We start from the raw sequence: 27,196 nt of genomic DNA on the forward strand, positions 1-27,196 counted from the left end.
GAATATATTCTGGTTTCTTTACTCCTCTATGACAGTAAATTGAATACTTCGAGTTGTGCACAAAAGAAGACATTCATCTTGGGCTTTGGGAAACACTGATCAACATTTTTCACCATTTTCTGACATTTTACAGACCAAACAACTAATTAATCAATCGAGAACATAATCAACAGATTAATCGATAATGAAAATAATCATTATTTGCAGCCTTAGTGCAAAACAAAAGATCAGTTAACTAACTATATATACCTGGTTTGTTGACCTTCATTGGAGCCCCAGAATCCACTGCTTTTCTAACTGACATATCTGACTTTGAGTGAGCTTGCTATTTCCAGAGTGGCATATTATTCCACATTTTCAGAGATCAAAAATCCCCTAAACAACACTCATGAATACTTAATGACCGTAGCAGTGGGATTGAAGCTGAAATTACATTAGCATACCACCCCACACCCCCCCAGGCCTGCACCATTTGACAGAGTTGTGTATTACACGCTTGATTCTCCTTACACGGCCGGCTCTGGGGTGGAAAGCGCCATGACAAACCCCTGGCCATTCGTCGGACCGCTGGTTCACCAGCTGTTTCCAGTGTGGCCATTAACGTCAAATCCCCATGGACAGCGTAGAGGCTCCGCAGGGCCTCAAGACGTTGGTGTTAGGAGCTGTTTAGGCTGCTGACTGTGTTGGTAAAGCTGTGACCAGCCATATGTCCCATCCACCACACTGGCTCACATGATGGGTTGACTGTAATAAAATGGCCGAATGGAGATCCTGAAGAGATGGAGGAGGGGTGAGAAGAGTAGGAGAGGGATGAATGACGGAGGAGTGTAAAAATAGAAAAAAGGGAAGCTTGATGAATAGGAGGAGGGATGGATATGAAGAGAAGCTGATTTTTTCCCCTTAGTAGATCCTCATCCATTGTAGCCTATATATTTATTCAACCGTTTCCCATGGCGTCTCTGCTTGTAGTCTCTGCTTGTAGTACATTGTGTTCTGTGGAGCATATCGGTAGCCTGCGGGAATCAAAACAGAGTGGAGGAGAGTAAAGATGCAAGCTCACTTTAGCTGCATTAAATCATGTTTGAGTGGTTAACCAACGTTGACGGGGCGCCGCAGATGAAGTAATAGATGTCACAAGACCGCACACTGGCAACAAAAAGCCGAGGGAGTCACAGGGAGAATAATCGGTACAGTTGCATCCAGTGGCAGGATGGGGTGAAATTCAGGATTTTCTGCTTTCCTGTGTTATTTCTCCAGAGACTGATAACAACATACTTTCCGTTCTCTCTGTTTCTTTGACCCTGATGTATCAGACTATAGCAGTAATGTAATATTCTAAAGATATGTCATTTAAAGAGGAGTCATTATTGTGAATGTTGTCTTTATAATAATTCTGTCAAGCCCTTTTAATGCTTTTAGCCGTGATTTCACAGGATCCTACTGACCACAACTGTCGATTGGTGTCCGCTGTACTGTAATCTCTTTCCTTTGAAGTTTAGGTTTCTGGAGGCGTTCAGGTGCTAAAAGAGGAACTTTTATAGTATTTCACTATACATATCTACTTTTGTTTATTTATAACTGCTGTTGTTGATGTCACACTTCCTGATCAGCAAATGTACAGGTTCAACTTTCAAAGATTTTTATAGGTTTTCTAAACTATTTTTTATGTCTCTTGGTAAATGACTGATGGAATATTATATGGACTATTTTACAATTAGTCGTCGAATTAATTGGCAGAAAATGAATCATAAATTTTTTGATAATGACTTTACTGTTTCTAGATCCTCAAATGTGAATATTTGCTGATGTTCTTGATTTTCTCTATGATACTGTTGGTCGGGCAGAACAAGGCATTTGAATCAGTTACAATCAACAATACAATTAGTCGATATATTAATTAATAATGAAAATAATTACTTGCAGACCTAATAAGCTGTAAGTAGTCAGCTAGAGAGGAAACGTTTTGAGGCATTTCTTCAAGGCCATTTGACAAACATTAAATCAATTTTTTTAAATGTCTAGGGGTTAATTTCGGAAAATAATAACTAACTGTAAAATTGGACTTTTGGAAGAAATCAGACTAACCTGACGCGCCAGATGGTTTGATACACAGAACCATCTGAGAAGCCGTCATTGGAAACTGTTTGGAAAAGGGCGGGCACTTTCAAAAAAATACTTGACAGGTGATTGGATGTCAATCAAACTCATGCCAAAGCCAGTTGTGAGAAGAGCGAAAAACATCTTTTCCTCCGAGAAAAGCCTTCAGTGCCGTTCTTTGCTCTTCTTTCAATGAAGAAATACTCTCCAGCTCTGATATAACTGATGCTATTGCAGCAGGGCTAACCTCTTCAGTGGCCGCCATCGTTGTTTAGAATGAACAGTCGCCTCTCCGTGTCACGTCACACACACACCTAAACCACGGTCATAGCTGCCAGTAGCTCCTCACAGGATGCTGATCCATCTGAGTCCCTGTCGTTCGGAAACAAACACATTACTTGAAGCCTGACAAGATGTTTTTTTGTGTGATCTCATGATCCTGCGATTCTTGCGTGATCCTTTGATATCGCGAGAATCCAGCTGCTGTGCAAAGGTAAAAATGTGACAACCAGTGATGAGAAAACTTTGACTCAAAGGTTAGATTGTGTGTGTTGCAGGGCAGGCTGCCTACACTATTGGAAGACTTTAAATAGTGCAGTGTGATTGATGGTGTACATCTGCAGTAATAGACCCATTTCAAGATGGATCGCTCTCATAGCAGATGTGTTAATGCTTAAAGATAACTCTGGCTCATAGCATGCAACGAGTGTTATTGTGTCCTCGTGCAGTGGTGCTCAATGAAACGTGATGACTCCATTTGTACAGAAATTACACGATCGAGTGGTTGATTGATCGCAGTTCTGACAGGCGTGTAAGTCACCTAAATTGTGTGCCTATGAATACTCTGCAGAGTAGAGACTCGCGTTATAAATCCTTGTCATCACCCATCCTTAAGTAAACATTTATTGAACAACACTTATGGTCTGTCTCTCCAATCTGCATTTTGTGTCTGCAATGCAATTCAATTCAATTCAATTTATTTTATTTTTATATAGAGTCAAATCATAACAGAAGTTATCTCGAGACGCTGCAGTGCACTTCAATTTTATTTAGTGCATGATGGTTAATAGTAGTAATAGTACAGGGCTCAAAACCTTTTAAGCACCTTTCCAAAACTGTTCTAAAACATATTTTTTATTTATGTTTGTTGACAGACACTGTTACAAGCTATATGGCCATAATCTAAGTGATCACAAAAGAATAATAATAACTTTGTTCACTGGTATTACACAGCCTGCTGCTCATATCTGCTATGCTGCGGACTACACACAGGCCACTAGCGGTGACGTCATCGAGGCTATGTAGGACCTGTAGACACTTTTAATCAGGAATTTAACTTTTTGCTAAATGTTTCGACAATTGCTCGTGTTTCCTCCCTCACACGCAAACTTGCACTGACAAGCATTGTCAGCATCAACTCTAGTAAAGTGTAATCACACTTCTGAAGTTTAGTTTTCTCCGCCATACTAAGAGCAGAAGCTGTGTGTGTCTGAACATGGCGCTGCAGCAGCGTGTATGAGAGCTGCTCCGCCCCGCACACGGCTAACGTTACAGACGGAGAGAAATTCTCCGTTACCAAACACAGAATTGATAACGTCGGAGCTTATCAATACTACAGTCTGTAATAATTTAGCCCCCTAGCCCGTTACCGGGTTTCGGTACCCGTCCCTACCTGTAAGGTAGCTGGTTGGAGACTCGCTATCAATACTGTTCCAAAGTGTTTTCTCTCAAAAAGTAACATTTCATATCTATTAAATATAATTAAATATATAGAGGGCTTTGAAAGAGAAGAATTTAAGCCTTACCGGTTTCTCCCAGTTACGACGTTGTTCTTCTCACGCACTCTTGCCGAGGTTAGCCCACTGGGCTACATCTACTGAGGTCTGCTGGTAGAATGGCAATTTGATTGACACAAGGGGCGGTGTCACACGTGTTCCACAGCAACAACAACAACACTGATGTGCCTGCTTGCTAATCGGCTTAATACGCTCAGGCATTGGCCGATGCCGATTATGAAAAAATTTCAAAAATTCGGCCCAATTAATTGGCCGACAGAGTAATCGGTCGACCTCTACCTAACCACCAATTATAATCCTTTTTACATAAAGACATCCCATGTGGGTGGCAGGCAAACATGCTTTCAGGAGTAGGATATGTACTGATGTTATAGACATATGGCGGGAACACAGTACAATAGTCCGTTCAAATCTGATTGCAGATAAAATGGCAAACAATTGAGAAGATCAGAGCAAAAATCCTGCATCACTGGTTCTCTAAAAGCTGCATTCTGAGCTAAACAAAATTTCCTACAGCAAGATGCTGCAGACATTTTTCATTTCTAAAGCTATGTACTGTGTACGACGGATTAAAGGGATGAACTGTGTTTCATCTGTTTTTATCCAAATATCCATGTTCAGTCTAAATGACCAGTTGTAGAACAACATGTTTCAATTGTTCACAATCCAATCTGAGATTTCTTGCTATGTGGCTCAGATGTGTTGTGTTTTCTATGCTTACAGCTGGGTCAGAAAGACTCACTGATTTGTGTAAACTGAGCCTTATATGTTTTTGGATGAACTACTCGAAGTGTAATCTTCAGCCCCAGCTGCTCCTCCTTTGACTCTGTCAGCGTAGTGGCCAGTGTTGTAGTCAAGACCACCTAAACTGAGGCCAAGTCATAACCAAGACCAAAGTGTATCGAGACCGAGACAAGACCAAGACTTTGAGTGGTTGAGACCAAGTCAAGACCAAGACCAAGGCAGGACGAGACCAAGTCAAGACCAAGACCAGACCAGTGCGAGTCGCATACTGCAAGACACTTTATACGATAAAATGTGGAACATGCAAGCCATAGCCACTCCTTACAATGATCTGAAAGATCCACATTCCCATAAAAGTGCCCACAGAAAACAAATGAAGATTCGTCTTCATTCACCTCTTGTTTACCATATAATATTTATAACAATTTAGTGATATCCCCGCCATTGTGGTCTTGAAATAAAATCCAGAGTCCTCTATGTATACCAAGACAAGCCGATTCAAAATGTGGTCAATTCTGAGACGAGACTGAGACCTTCAAAAAGTAGTCTTGAGGCTGGTCTTGAGACCAAGACTGATCTCCAGTTCATTAACAGTGTTAGCAGCTTTTGAATGTGGCACAAATTCAACAATATCTCTCTTGAAGGTCATAAAAATATACAGAGAGCTACATTTTGCCCTATTTGGCCAGACTTTACATATTCCCCACTTACCTTCTTCAACAAACAGCAGGGGGAAAATTTGATACAGCTTAGTATCGCAATATTTTGCGTGGCAATTATTGTATTGATACACGGACATCAAGTATCGATTTTTTTATTATATACATTTTTGACCTCTTAAAAATTTGCCGGCCGGCCAGCCAGCCCAGCCACTATTCTGTTTTTCGGAGGTTGAAGATACTGGTATCCTATGAAACTATGAAACCTAAGGAATCAATTCTACCAACCATGTCATGTTAGCTTGTCAGGAAGAACGCTTAATAATGCTCCAAAGTTTTGCTAAATGAGGAAAAACTGACATGGCCATTTTGACCTCTGACCCCGAGATATGTGAACAGATGTTGAAAAACTGTAATTTGCAGTTGAAAAAAGGAAATATATCGCAATCCATCTTATCACAGTACTCAGCATATCGCAGAATGTTTCAAATCACAATAAGATTGTATTGTGACTTAAGAATGGTGATAATATGGTTTGGTGGGGCCTCTGGTGATTCCCATCCCTAGTTAACGCTAGACTGTGTGCATGTCCTTCTCTCCGTTTAATGTAGGCAGAACAAAACGTTAAGCTTGTTTAAACCACAGTGACTCATCCTCATTAATATCCACCCTTCTAACAAACAGAGATTAATGCCCCCTGCATGTCCTCTCCTCACCCCGTCCCTTCCCCCTTCATGTCCCTGTCTGTCATACAGACCTCTGTCTTTAACTGTTGGGGGAGTGCGGGTAGTATGTGTCTGACTGGCTTGGGTGTGGCTGAAGGCCTCTCTGTAACACATACCCACACAGAGGTACAGTATATGCAAATTCATGCAGAAACATGTAACCATACGCTCTTGGACACACATGGATTTGTATATATGCTTCCCCACTCACACACACACACATATATACACTCTCTCCCCTAGACATTTGCATATTAACAACATTCCCCTCAGATGCTTCCTGCACTCACAACACCTCTTGGCCCAGTTTATATGTGTGAGACCATTATTGTGCTGGTACGTGGGTGTGTTAGCATGTAAATAATATACTTCCGTTGGTACTTCAGCTTATGTGTGTGAGTGTATGCACGTTACCGCCGTGTGTCAGTCAGTCACAGCGTGGTCCTCCCTGTTACACAAAGGCCCTGTCAGCAGCAGCAGCAGCAGCCCTGTGTGTGTGTGTGTGTGTGTGTGTGTGTGTGTGTGTGTGTGTGTGTGTGTGTGTGTGTGTGTGTGTGTGTGTGTGTGTGTGTGTGTGTGTGTGTGTGTGTGTGTGTGTGTGTGTGTGTGTGTGTGTGTGTGTGTGTGTGTGTGTGTGTGTGTGTGTGTGTGTGAATGGTGGGGGCTGCCCAGCTCGTTGTCCTCCTCCTATGTGAAGGTTGAAGGGAAGGAAGAGAGAGGAAATGGAGGGAAGGGGGAGCCTAATATCATGGAGGGGATTATTAGGAAAGAGGCCAGAGTTGTTTTTATGGACTCATCTCCAGAAACGGTCAGACACATGCTCCACTGATCCCTTTGTGCCTCTCTTTGGCCCTCATTGTCAAGTTGGAGTAGCACCCCGGCTGCGGTGTTATCTTTGTAAGCTGTCTCAAATCATAATTATTTTGTGCTGGTGTGTTTTATATACACTTAAATGTCTTTCTCTCTGTCTCCATCTGCAGCCGTTCCATCCCATGGTGAACCTACAATGCTCCCCGGAGCTCAGGATGTTCCTGTGTGCGCTCTACGCCCCAGTGTGTACCGAGTACGGGCGGATGACTCTGCCCTGCCGCCGCCTCTGCCTGCAGGCCAAGAGCGACTGCTACAAACTAATGGACATGTTTGGCGTCAGCTGGCCGCAGGAGATGGACTGCAACAGGTTGGTACAACAGCAATAATTCTTTCCCCCTGGATTTATCTCAGCGGTAACAACCCTGCTGCATCAGTAATTTAAGCAGATTTTCCTTTTGTGGGGGGCGTAATGCAGCAGCAGCATACAAAAAGTCATTTATTTGAAGCACAGAAATGAAGAGGCCTAGAGGATTACCATGTTTTTTGGGAAACTCAGACATCTGATTTTGAGAACTGGCTGCTAAACAATTACATTTATTTCAAACTTTGTTGTCCCAGAGGGTGGAATAGTTTGGCAACCAGATAGTTGATTCAGTCTACCGCACATCAAATTAGAAAGCAGCAACACAGTCCACAGACATGGCCAACACAGTATTGCAATGCCAAAAACACCTCATTCACACAGGTCAGCATCTTACAAGAGTTTTATCTTTCCTGTTAACCCAACCTCAGGCACTGGCTGACATATAACATACACACGCAAACTCACACTTATCCATTAAGGCCCAGACACACCAACCCAACATCAAATGACTAGCGGCGACGGAGGCTGACCGTTGAGTTGCGTCACGTCGCCTTTGTCTTGGCCAAAAAGTTGCACTGGAACACACTGCAAAGACTACAGCCGAAGGGCAACTAGCACGTACGTTCTGCGCCTGCGTGAGATGAAATAACTCTCCACACCAGCAGGCGGCGGTAGTCTGCTCAAAAAGGGAAACCGGAAGACCGAGGACTGCGGATATACAAGCCGTTGTTATGATACGTACACGAACCAAAGCAGCGTCTGCCATTTTCACACCACTCTAAATCACCACTTAGCTTCATTCCAGACGGCCATGTGGTTGTGAAAATATCCGTGTATTGGAATGATCAGATGAGATGAAGATGAAAAATTAGAAGAGCCTTCAGTGATTTTCCACAACTTTACTCGTTGGCTTGCTTTCCTCACTTCCGTTTCTCTTCTCGTGCACTGATTCGTTTAAGCAGAACAGCCAATCAGAGTGATTTCTCTCACTGACGGACGCGGCCGCCGATTCAACATGCTGAATTGGCCGGAAAACCTCTAAAACGGGCAGACTAGAGCCAACGGTGCGGGATGCACTGCAAAAACTAGGACGACAGACGCTCACCGACGGCCCCAACCTTCGGCTTGTTGTGTCAGGGCCTTTAATGACCAACCAAGAAGGTTACACATGGAAATTGACCAACAGTACATAGAACAAGAGATATGAAAATAAAGTGAAATAGTTAGGAGCAGTTACTCAGAAATAGTCTCAGGTTTCTCAAAAAAGAGCCCCATATCTTGTAAAATGTATACACTCACCTGTATTCATCCTCTGTTTGATTTTGGGTAAGAGCATTTGTTGTGGGGGAAGAGAATTGAGGGTTGAGAGGGTTAGGTGAAATGGCTCATTGTAAAATTTCAGACAAGGTCTGGAAGACTGATTTTAAAAATGCTGCTAAGGAAGGGCCTTACCAGAACATAAGGAGGAGTGAGGTTGAAAAAGGTTTTACCTTGGTAGAGCCTTGCATTGGAAAGATTAGAGTATTCGTAGCATCCAAGTAGCTTAGTGGTCCAGGACGCTAACCAAGTAGTGCAACGTTGCCGGCTTAAGTCTGGCCGGCAACAATCACCCCCATCTCTCTCCCATCATTTCCTGTCAGCTTTCTAATATTTGCCTGTTCAATAAAGACAAAAATACCCCAGGAATACTTGCAAAAGATATTCAGACAACGCAGTGATGATGCAACTCAGAAAACAAAGACTCACATGGTTGGATTATCTGTCTCTGAAAAGTCTCTTGCAAGTTTAATTTCTTCACTGCACTGATATGACCTGTAATCACCAGCTGCCTGGAAGGTAGAGACATGTATTTATCACTCTTAAAAAGCCATGAAATGCTTTAGAAACTGGTTGGCTGTAACATAATGTTCTAATAATGTATATAATGACCCTGAGATCATCATCTCTGATTTCCTCTCAGGTTCCCAGACTGTGACGAGCCCTACCCCCGTCCTGTAGACCTCCTGTCCAGCTCAGACACTACTGAATCCCCCATCTCCGTCCAGCGGGACTATGGCTTCTGGTGTCCAAGAGAACTTAAAATGGACCCCGAGCTCGGCTACTCCTTCATGGGGGTACGCGACTGCTCTCCCCCCTGTTCCAACATGTACTTCACGCGCGAGGAGCTAACGTTCGCCCGCTACTTCATCGGGGTGGTGTCCATCGTCTGTCTGTCTGCCACCCTCTTCACCTTCCTGACTTTCCTCATCGACGTGTCCCGTTTCCGCTACCCGGAGCGTCCGATCATCTTCTATGCTGTGTGCTACATGATGGTGTCACTGGTGTTCTTCCTGGGGTTTCTGTTGGAAGACAAAGTGTCCTGTAACGCAGCGAGTCCTGGGAGGTTTAGGGCTTCAACAGTGACCCAAGGCTCCCATAATAAGGTAAGAAAATCTTTCCTTCACTGTGTGTTTTTCTACTGCCTAGATACTGATATCAATCCTCCACCTGTACATTCTGTGTCTCTGTCCCAGGCCTGCACCCTTCTCTTCATGGTGCTGTATTTCTTCACCATGGCCGGCAGTGTCTGGTGGGTCATTCTGACCATCACCTGGTTCCTGGCTGCTGTTCCCAAGTGGGGCAGTGAGGCAATAGAGAAGAAGGCCCTCCTCTTCCACGCCTGTGCCTGGGGCATCCCCGGTGTCCTCACCGTTACTCTGCTCGCCATGAACAAGATCGAGGGGGACAGTGTCAGCGGGGTCTGCTTTGTGGGGCTGTACAACTTGACGGCCCTGCGTTGGTTCCTGCTGGCCCCACTGGGATTGGACGTAGTGGTGAGGAAGAGTATTACAGAACAAGAGATATTGTAAAAACATACAGTGGTATCTAAATATCAGATATTTTTAATACTGATGTCTCACAATTTCAACTTCATCTTAATAGGAGCAGTTCCTACAAGTTGTTTCTAAAAGTTTGCTTTGTGATTATGGTTACGTCTGTTCTATGAGACAGCTGAAAACCATAACTCCCTCCCTCTGTCATATCATCCTAGGTTGGTGTGGCACTGCTGCTGGCAGGCATAGCAGCACTAAACCGAGTCCGCATGGAGATCCCACTGGAGAAGGAGAACCAGGAGAAGCTGGTGAAGTTCATGATTCGCATCGGCGTGTTCTCCGTGCTCTACCTGGTCCCTCTGCTGGCCGTTCTGGCCTGCTACCTTTATGAGAACAGCTACCGAACCATCTGGGAGACAACCTGGGTCCAAGAGAAGTGTAGAGACTACCACATCCCCTGCCCCTACCAGGTACTATACTCTGACTCTGTAATGCTAAACAAGCTGTGCATTATAATGAACAGAAACCATTAAGAGTTTGCAGCCTGTACTGGTCTTTACTAATAAGTCCTGGTATATTTTGGGTACCTCTGCTTTGGGCACTGAACAGAACATGTTTTTACTTGCAAATTATATTATACAATAAGTACTTTTAGTTTCTTTGTTACAGGCTAGTAATAGCTAAGCTTGTTTGCATGCAGATTTGCTGTCATCTGGCGCCATCATCAGATCTCACCTTCTGTAAAACAGAAGCACAGTGTAGATTTAGAACAAGTCAAAATCTCCTTTTTGACAGAAGGAAACTTCATTTATAGGAAATGTGAGATTAATTTGCAACCCATACATGTAACACCTGTAATTGCATTTAGAGTGTCTAACATGATATGGTCATTACTAGGGCTGTCAAAGTTATCGCCATAATAACGCGCTAACGCAAATTCATTTTAACGGCACTAAACTCTTTAACGCATTAATGCAACTTGTGATTTTTAGGTTGTAGCGGGCTCATTATTAAAGCTACTGAAGATACTGGCATCATATGAAACTAGAAAACTTAAGGACCATGTCATACTAGCTTGAAGGAGCGTGAAGGAGGTCCCAAAGTTACGCTAATTTTTGGCGAGGAAAAACTGGCATGACAATTTTCAAAGGGGTCCTTTGACCTCTGACCTCAAGATATGTGAATGAAAATGGGTTCTATGGGTACCCACGAGTCTCCCCTTTACAGACATGCCCACTTTATGATAATCAGAAGGTCAGAAAGTCAGCACACTGACACACTGACAGCTGTTGTTGCCTGTAAATGCAGTACCTGTAAGGGTTTTTGGACAATATTTGTCATTGTGTTGTATACTTACATTTGCATTAAGCAACCATATGCTTACTCCCATGTTGATAAGAGTATTAAATACTTGACAAATCTCCCTTTAAGGTACATTTTGAACAGATGGAAAATGTGCGATTAATTTGCGATTAATCATGATTAACTATGGACAATTATGCGATTAATCAGGATTCAATATTTTAATTGATTGACAGCCCGATTTATTACACATGTAAACGGTATATTGGTGTGTATGTAATTATTGCAATATAACATTTTGGTGTTGCTGTGATATCCCATAATCCAGAAACACCCAGATGAACCTTCACGACAGTTTTAGAAACCCATATTAAGTCACTTAGAGGCACTGAGATAGTGATGCATTTATTCATTCATACGTTCATCACAGTTTGCACAGATGTTTGTACACATTCAATATACAACTAGGACTTTTGCAAGGAAGCTAGAAGACAGAGCAGGAGGTAACAGCTGCTAGAAGGCTGATAACTGCCAGATGTGTTTGAACACAGAGACATTAGAGAGCAGGATGCTCAGTGAGATTGTGTGTCCTGAATGCAACCAGATACATTGTGTGCATTTAAACACAATGTCCAACACAAAGTGTGCACACACACACACCACACACACTCTCACAGTCATCTATGAGACAATCTAGTGCTAACTCTCATGCTGCTTGTCTTCAGTAGCTTGCTTCACATAGCTCCAGTAGCCTCCAGCATCAGTACACCCACTGCATCTCATCTGATAGAGCTGTTAATAATTCAAACAGCTCTCTCTCTCTGTTGTTCTCTGTTCCTTTCAGCCAGGTATCACCTCCCATGAGAGCATGCCTTAGCACATCCGCTTTCACCATTGCATGTTCAAAGTGGCTTTTGATTGCGATAGAGCAGAGAGGGAAAGAGTGTTGCAGGTGTGCAGACTATTATCTTGTGTGTGTTGTTTTGTCATGTCCAAGTCATACCTTATAATGGCCATTCAGTATTATGTAGCAGTAATAGCCTCTCTTGAATTGCTGTCTCTGGTATTTTTTTACTTAATCGCTATATCTGGATCTCAGCCAGAAGACTTTGACTTCACTGCTCCTGTTTACTAATTGTAAAATGGGTGATGACATTTGGTTTAATTACTTTGCAGCACTAGACACAGTTGAACTCATTTAACCTGCAGAAATGACTAGGGCTGTGCAATAACCGCAATATATTGCAGTACCTTGTCTATTGACTTGTCAGAAGAAGTCAATAGACAAGTCAAACCGCAGGGGATGGTGAGTAACCGGCAATGGGAGCGCCATGTATTCACGCTTTGCTACAAACGGCAGCAGCATGACGAGGCGGAGGGGCTGAGTCGATTTTGCGCTGGGCACTGCAGTTTTTTTTTTTTTTTCTGGTCCCCAAGAGTTAAAAATGTTCAGCTTTGGGTAAAACACGCTCACTTTTTACCTGCCATCCAATCACAAAGGAGGAGGGGCGGGACAAATACCACAATGACCAACCGTCACATTCCTACATGTAGGCTACAAGTGCTGAACAACAACAATGGAGGAGAAAATGAATACACATACAGTTCATAGACCGGCGGGTTCGTCCTCTCTCACTAATTGCTTCAGCCTTCCCTTCATCCAGAGCAAGTCAAGGCTTATAGAAAGAGGCTGGGACACGGGTATTTAGCTATGGTGTATGTGCAGTGTAACTGGAGCTGCGGTCATGCGTTACTATTGGCTCAATTTCGGCGATACAACCAATAATGTACCCCAATAATATGATGTGATGATGACGCATGACATCTCCTCTTTTCACCCTCCTTGGAGTAAGTACTCTGGTTGTGTCCAAACTTCCATATTAACATGCTATTTAGTATGCTAAAACAGTATGTGAGATATTTGAGTATGTCCAAAACCATAATATGGAACCAAGTTTACACGAATTGCATACTATTTCCGGTGAAATATTACAGTATGCAACGCTGGATGCTACGGTGGCATAAATACCCCACAATGCAATGTGGTAGGGACGGCAATTTTCATAACGGACGTTGACGAACAGCTTTGTAACCTCAATGCGCTTTAATTTAAATCTAAGTATAAGATTTCACTTTGCTATGCGTAATATATGTTTTGAATTAATTCAGAATTTGGTTATCACAAAGCGATGTTTTGGTCACATGAGATTGGCACGTGTTACCATGGTTACACGTCTCCAACCGGCAAGGAGTTTCAAATAACAGTTCAGTGCGGCCGAAAAGATACATACTACTGTTTATTCACACAAAAGTATGTTGAACGATAGTACACCTATTTATGTAGTACATAGTATGCCATTTCGGACGAAGCCTCTACTGGGCCGACATTTTTACGTCTGCGGATATTCTGTATCTTAGCAACCAGACGCAACCAAAGAGTCTCAGCTGAAAAAACGCTGCACCTCACTGCCCTTCTGTGTTCTGCATTTAACAATAAACAAGTATTTCATTCGTTTCTAGTAACTCATCTTTGTCAGTTAAAAAGCAACAACGTACCTGAGTCAGGATTAATGAAGTCCGTTGCAAAAAGAAAAGGCTATAATATTGAATATGGTGCTGTTGAGCCGATCATTGTCGCCGCAGGGGAAATGCCTTCACCGCGACAGCCCTAGAAATGACCTCAGTTGGAAACCTGAAAGTTGCAGTGTTGCGACGATACAGAGCTACAGCTGTGGGGAGAGATGCATGAGTAAAATCAGAGTGGTGCTCTTAATCTGTCATGTAAACACTGTATTGTGTAAGAGAGCAGTGCAGTAATCCAGTGTGTGTATGTGTGTGTTTCTGCTGGAGAGGACGGGGTCAGTGGGGTCAAGCTGCACCACATCATATTTACAGCAGATCTGAACAAAAGCTGCATGTGCTGCACAGCTGAGTGCTGTTCTGTTACAATCGTACACTATGCAACAGAGTACTGTAGAGATGCCTCTAGGTGTAAAATCACACAAAGTTTCCACCTTCCACCCCACCCCCAACCCCACTGTGTTCATGAAAGTACACACGTAACGTATGCATTCACACACTAAGTCAATAACACGCATCAGTAGATAGCTTAGACTCAAAGTGCCTTACTATATTTATCTTAAAAGCCTGAGGCTCGGACCTCCACTCTGCTGAAGAGCTCCTGTGTGAAGCTCGACCCTTCTTCTCCACAACACACACACACACACACACACACACACACACACACACACACACACACACACACACACACACACACAGTCAGATTGGTGATGAGAATGAGTCAAAGGAACAAGAGACGAAGGCTGTGTTTTCAGTCGTACAACTAGGCCAGGGTTTAATAAACTCCATGAGTCTGATATTGGAGCCTTAAGCTACTGTGTAGATGAAGCAGTACTTCTGCCATACAGTCTGTAATGAGGATGTTGGTTGTATTCCGTCTCTTATCTCTCTGCCGTAATGAGTGTATCTGTGGATCGCTGGGCCTCGGGGCTCTCCGCCTGGCCCACTCATAATGAGACCATGATGACTACATCTGTGTGTGACCGCATGAGTGTGTGCACATAATATGAGAGACAGAAAGAGAGATAGGAAGAGAGGACGAGATAGTATTTCTGTGGTTCACTGCATGCCAGCTGTAATGTTGTTGGAGGCAGCAGCGTGGTTACTCGGCACAGCGCCGTCCTGCTCTGGTGTGTTCTATATTTGTGCTGGAAATACTGACTTTACTCCCACTGTAACTGAAAAAAACAATTTCTGTTGGCAGTATACAGTATTCTCACAGTTTTTTTTACATGTTATGCCTGAATGTGATAGTTTTATCCACAGTGACCTACAATAACTTTAATCTTAGAGGACCCATATAACGCTCATTTTCAGGTTCATGCTTGTATTTTATGTTTCTACTAGAGCATGTTGACATGCTATAATGTTCAAAAGCCCCCGCCTTTATTTTACTCATACTGTCTGCCTGTATTGAACCTCTGTCTGAAACGCTCCGTTTTAGCACATTTTAACGGAATTACAATGGAATTGCGTTGCTATGCAACAGCTTGGGTCCATGTTTACTTCCTGTCAGCTGATGTCATTCACATACACTGCAACAGGAAACAAAGAACGTATATTGCCAAGAAGTGAAAGTCAATTGTTCGTTTCATTGCAACATCAGTGCCCAGCAGCAAAGCTACGCTTCCGCCATTTTGGACTGAAAGCGACTACTGGACGCCAGTAAAATGTCCGCCTAAAAAGTGTTGTACAGAATTTAAACAAAATTATTTCTATCTATATCTATCTATCTATCACTTTATATATATATATTTTATATATATATATTTTATATATTTATATATTATATATATATATAAAAAATATATATATATTTTATATATATATTATATATATAAAAAATATATATATATTTTATATATATATTATATATATATATACATATATAAAAAAAAATATATATATATATATTATATATTATATATTATTATATATATATATAATATATATATATTATATATAATAATATATAATATATATATATAAAATATATGTATATATATATATATGAGCATTTTCAGTCCAAAATGGCGGCAGCGACTGTAGCCAAAAAAACAGCGGAGTTTCACTTCTTTGCTTCTATACTCTCAATTTTTACATTTAAAACTGTGTAATGCTCTATATATTGTATACTTGTGACATCACAAAATTGCTGAAATTCTGACAGCTTGTTTCAAAGACAGTTTCTGAATACAGGTTGTGTGTAATTCTCAGTGTATTGAGATACTTTCACAGTATTTATATAGCACTTGAACCTGCTTTATAATAAAAAAAACATGAAAATCGCACTTTTTACAATATGGGACCTTTAAATTACCACAAATGTAATCAACCATTAGACGGAAATCACATTTGTCAGGTTTTCCTCCACCTTAGAACCTGTAAAATTCTTGAGTAAAAAGATATTTTGTAATTTGAGGATATTTATGAAGTGAACATTGTCAGAAATACACTGATTACAACAGAAACCAAAAATCCGTTAGCCTAGACTTCATCCTGCAATGTTAAATGCTGTGATGATATTCTTTCTAATATCATAGAATGACCATATAAGAGAGAAGTGATGAGACAATAACTTAGGGCTGTCAATCGATTAAAATATTTAATCAAGATTAAATAAGTAAATTAGTTAGTAGGCGAGATTGGAGCAAATCTGATTTAAAAAAGTTATTTTTATAAAACTCAATTTTTTTTTTTTTTAAACAGTCGCTATATTGTGACAGTAGTACATGAAACAGGTAACCTGAAAAAAATCATGTTCCTCTGTGTTCTCCAGTGCTCCTAATGGCATCTGCAAGATTTCACAGACCGGAGGAAAACAAGCAGTAAGAGCTGATCTGAGGTCTGCTGTCCAGCAACCGTCTATGAGACCAAACGGTCAAACTAGACAGCACTGATCAAATATGAATCAATATTCTGTTACGTTAATGCCTATTTCCTCACGTGTTCTCAGAATCATCTTGTAGTGCACGGTTTAGCTGTAAAATAAGAAAGTTTGTGACCCGGCAGCCGTGTTGAGATCTCTGGGGGAATACCAAGCTGTGCACAGCCAATAGGAACGCTCTCTCTCTGAAATGACCTGTGATTGGTCAAAGTCTCCCGTCACGGGCTAGATGTTCTAAAGCCTGAAAACAGAGCCAAGATGAAGTGCAGAAGTCTAGTTTTCTCTCAGAACACTTGAATTATAATATGCTGAAAGGTTACTATGGAATATGATGCCAAAAAATTGTTGCCTACTGAAGCTTTGATCGCAGGATTGTCCATAGTTAATTACAATGAATCGCAAATTAATTGCAAAATGTTCCTTAAAGGGAGATTTGTATTTGTAAGTATTTAATACTCTTATTAACATGGGAGTGGACAAATATGCTGCTTTATACAAATGTATGTATATATTTATTATTGGAAATCAATTATCAACACAAAACAATGACAGATATTGTCCAGAAACCCTCACAGGTACTGCATTTAGCATAAAACAATATGCTCCAATCATAACATGGCAAACTGCAGCCCAACAGGCAACAACAGCTGTCAGTGTGTCAGTGTGCTGACTTGACTATGACTTGCCCCAAACTGCATGTGATTATCATAAAGTGGGCATGTCTGTAAAGGGGAGACTCGTGGGTACCCATAGAACCCAAAATGTGCATAAGTTTGGAGCGTTATTTAGCCTCCTTTGTGACAAGCTATCACAGTTTGTACTGATGGATTCCTTAGGTTTTTATAGCCCACTACAACCTAAAAACGCAAGTTGCGTTAAAGAGTGCCGTTAAAACGAATTTGCCTTAACCCGTTATTATTATGTTAGCTTTGACAGCCCTACAATAAATAGAACTAAACAAAAGACCGCAACAGAAAACATGCTTTCTTTTTAACAAGGACTATTAGCTCTCAGCTGCCATGGCAGAGATAGATGCTGTGGTGTTTATGCCTCCAGCAAAGCTGTCAGTGATGATATAGAGTAGACACACACACACACACACACACACACACACACACACACACACACACACACCATGGGAATGAATGAATGAACAGTGTCAGCAGGCACAAACCTTCTAATTAGTTCATAGATGCTGATGTTTACATGCAGGACTCTGTGACTGAAGCACATCACTGTCTGATGCCCTGTAGTGCAGCTTCCACCATGTCTGCTGTTTTCAGCTTTTATATTTTTCAGTAAAATGTTGCAGATGAAGTGGAAAAAAACAGTAAAACATATACACCGATCAGCCATAACATTAGGACCACTGACAGGTGAAGTCAATAACATTGATTATCTGGTTACCATGGCACCTGGCAGTGGGGGGGATATATTAGACAGCAAGTGAACATTTTGAACGTCGGGTTGGAAGCAGAAAAAATGGGGCCAGTGTAAGGATGTGAGTGACTTTGAGAGATCAGATATTCCTTTATTAGTCCCACAGTGGGGCCATTTGCAGTGTACAACAGCAAAGGGGATAGTGCAGAAAACAGGAAGCATCAGCTAACACAGTAAAAAAAGAGCTAAACAAAGTGAAACTAAATATGAACAATTAACTATAAGGAAATATAAAAATAGGAGCAGTACATACAGTATTGACAATAAACAGACTATTAACAAAATTGCACAAGTAGAAAAATGATATTGCACAGTGAGAATGAAATGAAATTCCACCTGAAAATATTGCAGTGTATGAATTACAGTAGTAATAATGATATTGCACAGTCAGTGTACAGTAAAGTGCAGTTCTTGTCAGTTTTCTGTGTGTATGGGAGCTGGGTACTGGGAGCAGTGCTGGTTGTGGAGTCTGACAGCTGCAGGAAGGAAGGACCTGTGATAGCGCTCCTTCACACACAAGGGCCACATAGTGCTGTCTAGACGACCGGGTCAGAGCATCTCCAGAACTGCAGCTCTTGTGGGATGTTCCCGGTCTGCAGTGGTCAGGACCTACCAAAAGTGGTCCAAGGAAGGAGAACCGGTGAACCGGCGACAGGGTCAGACCCGAGGCTCATTGATGCACGTGGGGAGCGAAGGCTGGCCCGTGTTGTCTGATCCAATAGAAGAGCTACTGGAGCTCAAACTGCTGAAAGAGTTAATGCTGCTTCTGATAGAAAGGTGTCAGAACACACAGTGAGGAGCAGTTTGTTGTGTATGGGGCTGCGTAGCCACAGACTGGTCAGGGTGCCCGTGCTGACCTAATGTTACTGCTGATCAGTGTATGTGTGTGTGTGTTTTTGTATATTTCTGGGTAAAATGTATCAAATTGTAACTTTGACATTAGCAACGCTTTCTGTAAAATCTGGGTTTGGAAGGAGGCTGTCGTTTCCATGCAACCCACTGTAAGTCAGTCCTCCTCTAAACACACTCACTCACACACACTCTCTGGCCCTCAGGTCATACAGTATGTGGGTGTATTAGCTGCAGACTCTCTCTTGTTCTGTCTCTCTACCTCCGCCTAACTCTACCAAACACACTCACTCACAGTGATCGATCTACATACACACAAATCTATACATCCCAAACAACAACCACATCTTCTGTGTCCGTTCCCTTCAGGTGGAGCGCACCAGTCGTCCTGACCTGGCCTTGTTCCTGATCAAGTACGTGATGATGCTGATCGTAGGGATCCCCTCTGTGTTCTGGGTGGGCAGTAAGAAGACCTGCTTCGAGTGGGCCAGCTTCTTCCACGGCAAGAGACGCAAAGAGTACGTACTTTACACACACACACACACACACTGTCGCTGTTCTCAGGTTTTCCATCACAGTGAAAGCTAACAGGCTGTTTGTCAAGCTGTGCTCCCTACTGGCACAGATTTACACAAGTTGGTTTTAAATATGTGATGCTAAATATTTTAGTAGCAAACTATCTTTAAAAGGTTTCTTACATAAGTTTCATCCCAGTGTTTTTAACTGGAGCAGAATGCAAAGCATTTCATCTCTTTGTAGTGAGGATTCAATTAAAAAAAGATTTTTATCTCATAATTTATTCTAGTACAACACCTCTGCACATTTAGCCCAGATACTGTTGGGAAGGACAAAACTATTGTAGCTATTTTAGAGCAAGAAAAAGTGTGCAACATGAAATAACATGAAATAACTAGGGCTGTCAATCCATTCAAATATTTAATCTTGATTAATCGTTCAAACGTATCTTAAAGGGAGATTTGTCAAGTATTTAATACTCTTATCAACATGGGAGTGGACAAATATGCTGCTTTATGCAAATGTATGTATATATTTATTATTGGAAATCAATTAACAACACAAAACAATGACAGATATTGATCCAGAAACCCTCACAGGTACTGCATTTAGCATAAAACAATATGCTCCAATCATAACATGGCAAACTGCAGCCCAACTGCCTCTTTAATCACAGAGCCATGGGGAGACACAGGTCAAACCTGTACTGATGTTGCCTTCAGGGAGCTCAGGTCTCTCTGAGCTAGTGGTCAGATGACAGTTGTATAGGCAGTGTGTGTAGACTTGTATAGATGTGTGTAGCTGTGTGTGGCTTGGTGGTGAACACTGGCCCTTCTCTGCGCTCACCTCCCTCCCCTCCAAATTCAGAGCATTAACCCCCTCTCCCACCGCCTGCTCCACCCACTCCTCCATTCTCTTCTACCACACCAACCTCCCCACCACCTTCCCCCTCTCCCTTCCCACCCTTCTGCGTCTCTCCCTGCCCTCCCTTCCACCGCTCCCCTCGTCCTCCTGCTCCTCCACTCCCTCCCTGCCCTCCTCCTTCACCTGCTGCAGCGCGATGGTCAATGAGAGCCGACAGGTGCTCCAGGAGCCCGACTTCGCCCAGCTGCTGCTCAGGGACCCCAACACGCCCATCGTGAGGAAGTCGCGTGGCACATCCACCCAGGGGACGTCCACCCACGCCTCTTCTACGCACCTGGCCATGTTGGACGAGCCGCCCAGTGCCAGCACCAGCCGGGCCGGCTCGGTCCGCAGCGCACGCTCCAAGATGAGCAGCTACCACGGCAGCCTGCACCGCTCCCGAGACGGCAGGTGGGTCTCCGGTCTTTCAGATGCTGTTCTTGTTTTTGGTTCCATCCTGCGTTCATCCCCAGAGAATCCTGCTCCTGATGCTGTCGTTTGTCTCTCTTCCAGATATACGGCCTCCAGTTTCCGGGCCACAGACGACCGGCTGCCCTACGGAAGCATGTCTCGCCTCAACGACCAATCGCAGTCCAAACACTGCAGCACCAATCGCCTGGACAGCCTATCACGGCACGGCTCCACCCAACGACTGGAGAGCCAGTCGCGGCACAGCAGCGTCAGGGACCTCACCAGCACCGCCCAAGCTGTTCTCGGCGTCCCTGGAAACGGGATCCACAGAGTCCTGGAGGAGGACGGAGCTACGGCCTGAAAAGGGATCTCGGATACTTCCGAAGAAGATGTGACTGGATGTGAAAGTAGGAAAGATGACTCATCTTTCTCTAAAGAATGTTTGTGGATCTACAGTAAGCTTGACAGAATGCAGAGTAGCAGCCACTGTGGTTTCCACTGCTGTTGAATTTGGGAGCTCAGCACTGAGTCACAGTTGACGCTAGCTTGACAAGGGCTACATCCAGCCAAAAGGAGAGGACGGAGTGGGGATTGATGCCTTAAAATGTCCTCTCAGCTTTACTCCATCCCAAAAACTGAAGTTCAAAATGTCCAGTTCACAAACCCACGATGGATTTTGTGGTCCTGATGACCTGTGGATAAAAAACACTGGAAAACGTCGACAAGACTTCACTGTTGGACCGACGTTACTGAGCCTGTTGAGAACAAAATGTGACCAACACTGACAGGCTGCACTGGATGCTTTTTTACTTGTACTGTACTTGTTTGTATAAAGGACTGAATGATGGACGTTAAGGCCCAGGCACACCAATCCGACATCAAAGAACTAGTGGCAACGAAGGCCGCCTGTTGTGTAGCCCCACGTCGCCTTTGTCTCGGCCAAAAGGTTGCACTCGAACACACCGCAAAGACTACAGCCGACGGCCAGTTAGCACGTATGCTCTGCTCCTGCGTGAGAGGAAATAACTCCTCACCAGCAGGTGGCGGTAGTCTGTATTGGTCATTCAAAAAGGCAAACCAGAAGACCGAGGACGGCGGATATACAAGCCGTTGTTATGATACGTACATGAAACAAAGCAGCGTTAGCTTCATTCCAGACGGCCATGTGGTTGTGAAAATATCCGTGTCAGATGAGATGAAAAATGAGACGAGCCTTCAGTGTTTTTCCTCCTGACTTTCCTCGTCGGCTTGCTTTCCTCGCGTCCGTTTCTCTTCTCGTGCACTGATTTGTTTAAACTGAACAGCCAATCAGAGCGTTGTCTCTCACTGCTGGGCTCTGCCGGCGAAAAAAAACGACGGCCCGAAACTGTCCGACGGCCGACCGTCGGCTTGGTGTGTCGGGGCCTTTAGACGTTACAGGAGCCTTCTCTTCTAGTCGCTGCTTTGTAGCGGGTGGAAGCAGGGTGGTTGTTTTTTAGGTTTATTGGCTACATTTGAACCCTGACGTCTTACTTTTCAGTTTCAAGTAGCATTCTGGTAAATTAAACATGCTAAAAACTTATTTATAAAGGCAATTTATTCACACCCGATATGAAACTCTGAAAGGTAACAAATGATCTAGAAGTTCAGGGAACAAACAACCTCTGGCAAGCACTCTCTACAAATACTGTATACGAGTCCTGAACTTTACTAAAGCCTGGTCTCATTTTAAAAACTGTTTTTTTATATATTGAGGTACTTCATTGCTTTGGTGTAATGATGTATGTAATGATAAGAGGAAAAACGTCTGTTTGCCGGAATGCAAGGGCTTAAAGGGATAGTTGTGGTGTTTCTCAGTGGGGGTGTGTGAGGTATTCTCCATAGTCAGTGTATTACCTACAGTAGATGGTGGTCAGCACGCCTCCAGTTTGGAGAAACAGACAGGAGCACCGACACCATGACAAAGCAATACAGTGCTGTGGACGGGGTCAGCAGAAAAACTAATTTTAGACACCTAAAAGAAAGACTCACCTAAAAACATGTATATTCATTTAAGTGTACGCTATATTTAGAATATTTTCCGATGGTGAACTGAACTGAAAGTGAAACTTATCTCTACTGTTTGTCATCTGAGTCTACCGGCTTTGATGAGAGCATAGATAAGTTTCACTTTCAGTTCAGTTCGCCGTCGGAAAACAGAAGGAAAGGGCTGTCTGACGGCAAGATAAAGCGGTGAAAATATTCTAAATATAGCGTACACTTAAACAGATATTGATTTTTTTTTTTTTTTTAGGTGGCTAAAATACATTTTTCTGTCAACTCCGTCAACAGCAGTACATTGCTTTGCTCTGGTGTCGGTACTCCTGTCTGCTTCTGCACACTGAGGGCGTACCGACCGTCATCTACTGTAGGTAATACACTGCCTATGGATAATACCTCATACACCCCCACTGAGAAACACACAAACTATCCCTTTAAAAACAAGAAAAAAAGCTGAATCCAAACTCCTGCCTTATGACTGTGTGTTTAGACAGAACGCTACGCGCATTTTACAGACAGCATGATTACATACGAAGTCAAGGGGAAGACAAGTAAAATGTTTCAACAACATTTGCCTGTTTACATCGAGGCTTAGCCGAACAGCTGGTGTTTCTGTTGCTAGCTAGCGTACAGCTAACGCACAGTTTGTACAACGGCTGTTCGGGGAGGATAAACACAATCGGTTCGCTTTGCTTTCTGTCTGAACACACCTTTACAGTTTGAATAGATGATAGTGTGCCCTTAAATTAGAGTCACAGTCTGAGTAGTTTGTCCTGTTTTAAAATGTGTCCTTACTTGTATAGCTACTGTCAAATGTTAGACCAACATTTCCTCCAGTGGCAAAACTTGTATAGATGTAAAAACTGAACTTTTGTTCTTCATTTGTAATAAAGTCTTTTTCTTAAAAGAAGGGACATTTATCAGATGTAATGACCACACAGTAACACTCTGGGTTTGTATTTGTAACAGCCCTCCGCTTTATTGAAATACATCGGAGTCAGGTTAATATAATGAGTTCTCCACGTAAGTGTGGCAGCCAGTTCCATACATTATTTTTTGTTTTGACCTTACACCTTAAATATTTTTTTTTGTGCAAAAAAGAATCTACATCACCTGTAGTGGGTTATCCTCAGTAAAACGCCCAAACCGTTCAAAAGGAGCAAGTAAAACAACAAACCGAAAACAAAAATGATTACATCTATAACATGCAAAACTGTACAAATTATTACAAAGCAATCCTAGAAAAACAAAAAAAAAGTGTAATATGATATGAAAGAGCAAAATAATATAGAAGGTACTGTAGATAAGACCTCACTGAAATGCAAAGGCGTTTGAATTATTTGAATTTGACTTCCTCTTAAATGTTACCGCTGTGGCACCTCAACCACCTGTCATCCTTCACCCCTGAAGACAGTTCTAGTCCCCTCCACCTGTTTCCTTCCTGCCGTCTCCACCCGGGTCACATCTACTGTTACACTACAGCCAGATTCAGCTCTCCTTCACTCACTCCAGCCATCCATCCATCTAGCAAACATTTTCATCTACATGAAAATAATTCATTGGTTCTGACATTTCCTGAGTTTCTCTTCCCCTCTCCTTAAACTGGGATGTCTACGATCACTTTCTCTGTACAATATTGGCCAATAATAAAACACCTGACAGCTTCTTCACCCGCATCTAATACATTCTACAGACACTCCAGCAGGAACTAAGGAGACTCACTAGCTTTAAAAGTCTCTAAGAGGGGGTTGTTCGGAATAAAACCAGCTGTAGTACTGTCCCCTCTCTCTTCATATAAAATGGAATACTTTAAAAAAAACACTTGGAATGGGTTGTTTAGGGCGACGTCGTCGTGTTTCGACAGGGGAATCGGCAGGAATGACCACCAAACTACTTGTTCTTGTTTCCCTTTCTAACAAACAAGACAAGCGGAATAAACTGGAGGACCCAGGAATCTGTACTGAACATTAGGAAAGAAAACCCCACCTGCACCGTCACCAACAACAGGCCAGTGTTAGAGTACAGCATGTGCGTTCTTCTTACAGATAATACCACATTAGAACCACATTCTAGTTAGTGTTCACTTTTCAGCACCGTGCACATTGTTCCCTTACCCGGTTCTGCCTATGAGCGAACGCTTTTCTATCTGTCTGTGAGCTGAAGGAGATAAACAGAGGTAACAGGGTTTTGGCTGTGAATGCGGCGCTCTGCAGACAGGAGCTGCCACGCCGTGAAACGCTCTTTCAGAGGCCTGCCAAGAGAAACCTCCTGGAGGGGGTTTAGAGATCCAGTCCTGTTCAATTTACAACAGGTAGCACTGAGGTTATTTTATCTGCGCTTTATCAAGACAAACAGTGCTGACTTTTAAGTGTCTACTTTCTCATTTTAGTGTCTTTTTTTTTAATCAAGAGCTCTTAGAAACGTCGCTGTGTAATGAACAGAAGAACCGAACCTTCTTCAGAATATGCAAAGGCTGTCCGAAAGACTAAATAATGTCTCTTTTTGTCCATTTTTTGGTGAAGTCGAGCTCATCTTGCCATCCAGGTACCACAGCCAATTTAGAAACACACACGTTATTAACTGTTGATTAAATGATCCAAAACACTTCCCCTCTCTAACAGTCCGAGGAGGAGCAGGACACAAGGCATTGGCTGCATAAAAACACCACCTCAGTATGTATGTGTGTGTAGATACATGTGATAAATGCACGTGTTCACTCTACAATACGGGCAGTAGTGTTGATCCATACGGGAGTTTTCTTCACTCAAACGCAAACCGAGTGGGGGGAAAAAAAGAAGAAGAAAAAACACAATGCGTGTCATACATACAATATAAAACAAATCTAAAATCAATCGGTAAAAAAAAAGAAGAAAAGTGGAAAGTGGTTTAAAATGGCTTTTTTTGTGTGAATACAACCCCAGATCACTCTCAAAACAAAACGGAAAAGAAAAGTCAGAGAGGATTATTTTGTCTTTCCCGTGTAGTTCGCTATAGTATTTTCCTTATCATATATTACTCTCTACTTTGAAACCTATGTACATTATTGTGATGGGAACCTGTGAGTTGGTCGGTTTGGTTGTACAGCAAAGTGGAACGTCTACACTACGACGGAGGACACGTCCAGCAGGGGCTGCCGGGTGATGTCACTCGCACTGGACCAATGAGGAAGAGAGTAGCACAGAGTGGTGATGTCATACGAGCCGGCATTATTAACGCTGCTTGTAGCTTTTTGCTGATGGTCAAAATAAAAAAATATTATAAAGTCACTGCACTTAATATCATGAGCAAATGAAAAAAATAAATCATTGCTTTCCTTTCTCTTTTTTTTTACATTTTGAATTTTTGCAGCACCCAAAGAGAAAGCAAAGGAGGGAAGTGAGGAGTGTTTAAACTCCACCCGTCTGATTCAGGCCATGAAGCAAACCTACCTTTCCTTGACTAAGATTGATAAATAAATTAAAATATTGTCCCCTAAAACCCAAAGGGTCCTATGTACAAGTACAAATCATTTTCTCTCGATAATAATCCTCTTCTCTTTTTGTTGGATTGTGAGGTTTTGAGTCTCTGAATGAATCTCAACAGGGGGGGGGGGCGCGGACAGAGAAGTGTCGATGAAGCGCGACGGCGCTTCGGTTGATGGCGAAAAAGAGCCGAGACGGGAGGTTTTCATTCCTATATCATATGCCCTTTCTGAATAAACACATGCACACAAGCGCATACAGTGTCTCTCAAACACACACACACATTTACACCCTCAAACACCAGCACCCACGTGGACGCTCACTTCTCACAAGTTCTCCCTCAGGATTTCCCTCAAAGAGACGACGGACTCTTTCTCAGTGTTTCTGCCCCGTCTTGGAAGTACGATGAGAGACGAATAGAGGTCGTAAAGTGGGACAAATGTTCGTCAGGAGGTGCAGTTCTCTGGGCAGTGAGGGGGGGGGGATATTCAGAAAGGATGCGAGAGGCTGCGGCGAAGGAGGGGCGGGGGGAGGAATGGAGTTTGGAGTTGGAGTCCTGTGCTGTCGGTCGTATGGCGGGGGCGGGGGGGCGGGCGGGACGCTGGCAGAGGCTCATGTGTCCCAGCCCATCCGGTCTGTGCTCTCCAGGGACAGGGACTTGGCCTTGTGTGGGGAGGCCGGGCTGGGGGGGCTGCTGAAGGTGGAGCTGTTGGAGGCCGTGGAGTGACGGGGGGAGTCCGAGTCCTGGAGGAGGAGAGGAGAGGAGAGGACGGGAGTAGAAAGAAGAAAGATGGAGTTGGAGAAGAAGAAAGCAGGTGAA

General features: G+C 42.9%; 2 protein-coding genes across 6 annotated transcripts in view; one reads left to right on the plus strand and one right to left on the minus strand.

Annotated features, from left to right (window-relative positions):
• Nucleotides 1-22,501, plus strand: part of fzd3a (frizzled class receptor 3a) — a 36,050-nt gene extending 13,549 nt beyond the window's left edge. The window contains exons 4-10 of the mRNA XM_074615481.1: nucleotides 7,002-7,198; nucleotides 9,156-9,618; nucleotides 9,709-10,008; nucleotides 10,227-10,478; nucleotides 19,436-19,584; nucleotides 20,639-20,896; nucleotides 20,999-22,501. Coding sequence (XP_074471582.1) covers nucleotides 7,002-7,198; nucleotides 9,156-9,618; nucleotides 9,709-10,008; nucleotides 10,227-10,478; nucleotides 19,436-19,584; nucleotides 20,639-20,896; nucleotides 20,999-21,257 — 1,878 coding nt within the window. The 3' untranslated portion in view covers nucleotides 21,258-22,501. The remainder of the gene's footprint in view (nucleotides 1-7,001; nucleotides 7,199-9,155; nucleotides 9,619-9,708; nucleotides 10,009-10,226; nucleotides 10,479-19,435; nucleotides 19,585-20,638; nucleotides 20,897-20,998) is intronic.
• A 1,367-nt stretch (nucleotides 22,502-23,868) lies between these two features.
• cdc42bpab (CDC42 binding protein kinase alpha (DMPK-like) b) overlaps nucleotides 23,869-27,196 on the minus strand; it is a 119,807-nt gene continuing 116,479 nt past the window's right edge. For all 5 annotated transcript variants that reach the window (XM_074615478.1, XM_074615476.1, XM_074615475.1 and 2 more), the window contains one exon: nucleotides 23,869-27,120. In XM_074615478.1, the coding sequence (XP_074471579.1) occupies nucleotides 26,989-27,120 (132 nt within the window). In that variant the 3' untranslated portion in view covers nucleotides 23,869-26,988. The remainder of the gene's footprint in view (nucleotides 27,121-27,196) is intronic.

Source organism: Sebastes fasciatus, chromosome 18, assembly GCF_043250625.1.
Source record: "Sebastes fasciatus isolate fSebFas1 chromosome 18, fSebFas1.pri, whole genome shotgun sequence".
NCBI lineage: Eukaryota > Metazoa > Chordata > Actinopteri > Perciformes > Sebastidae > Sebastes > Sebastes fasciatus.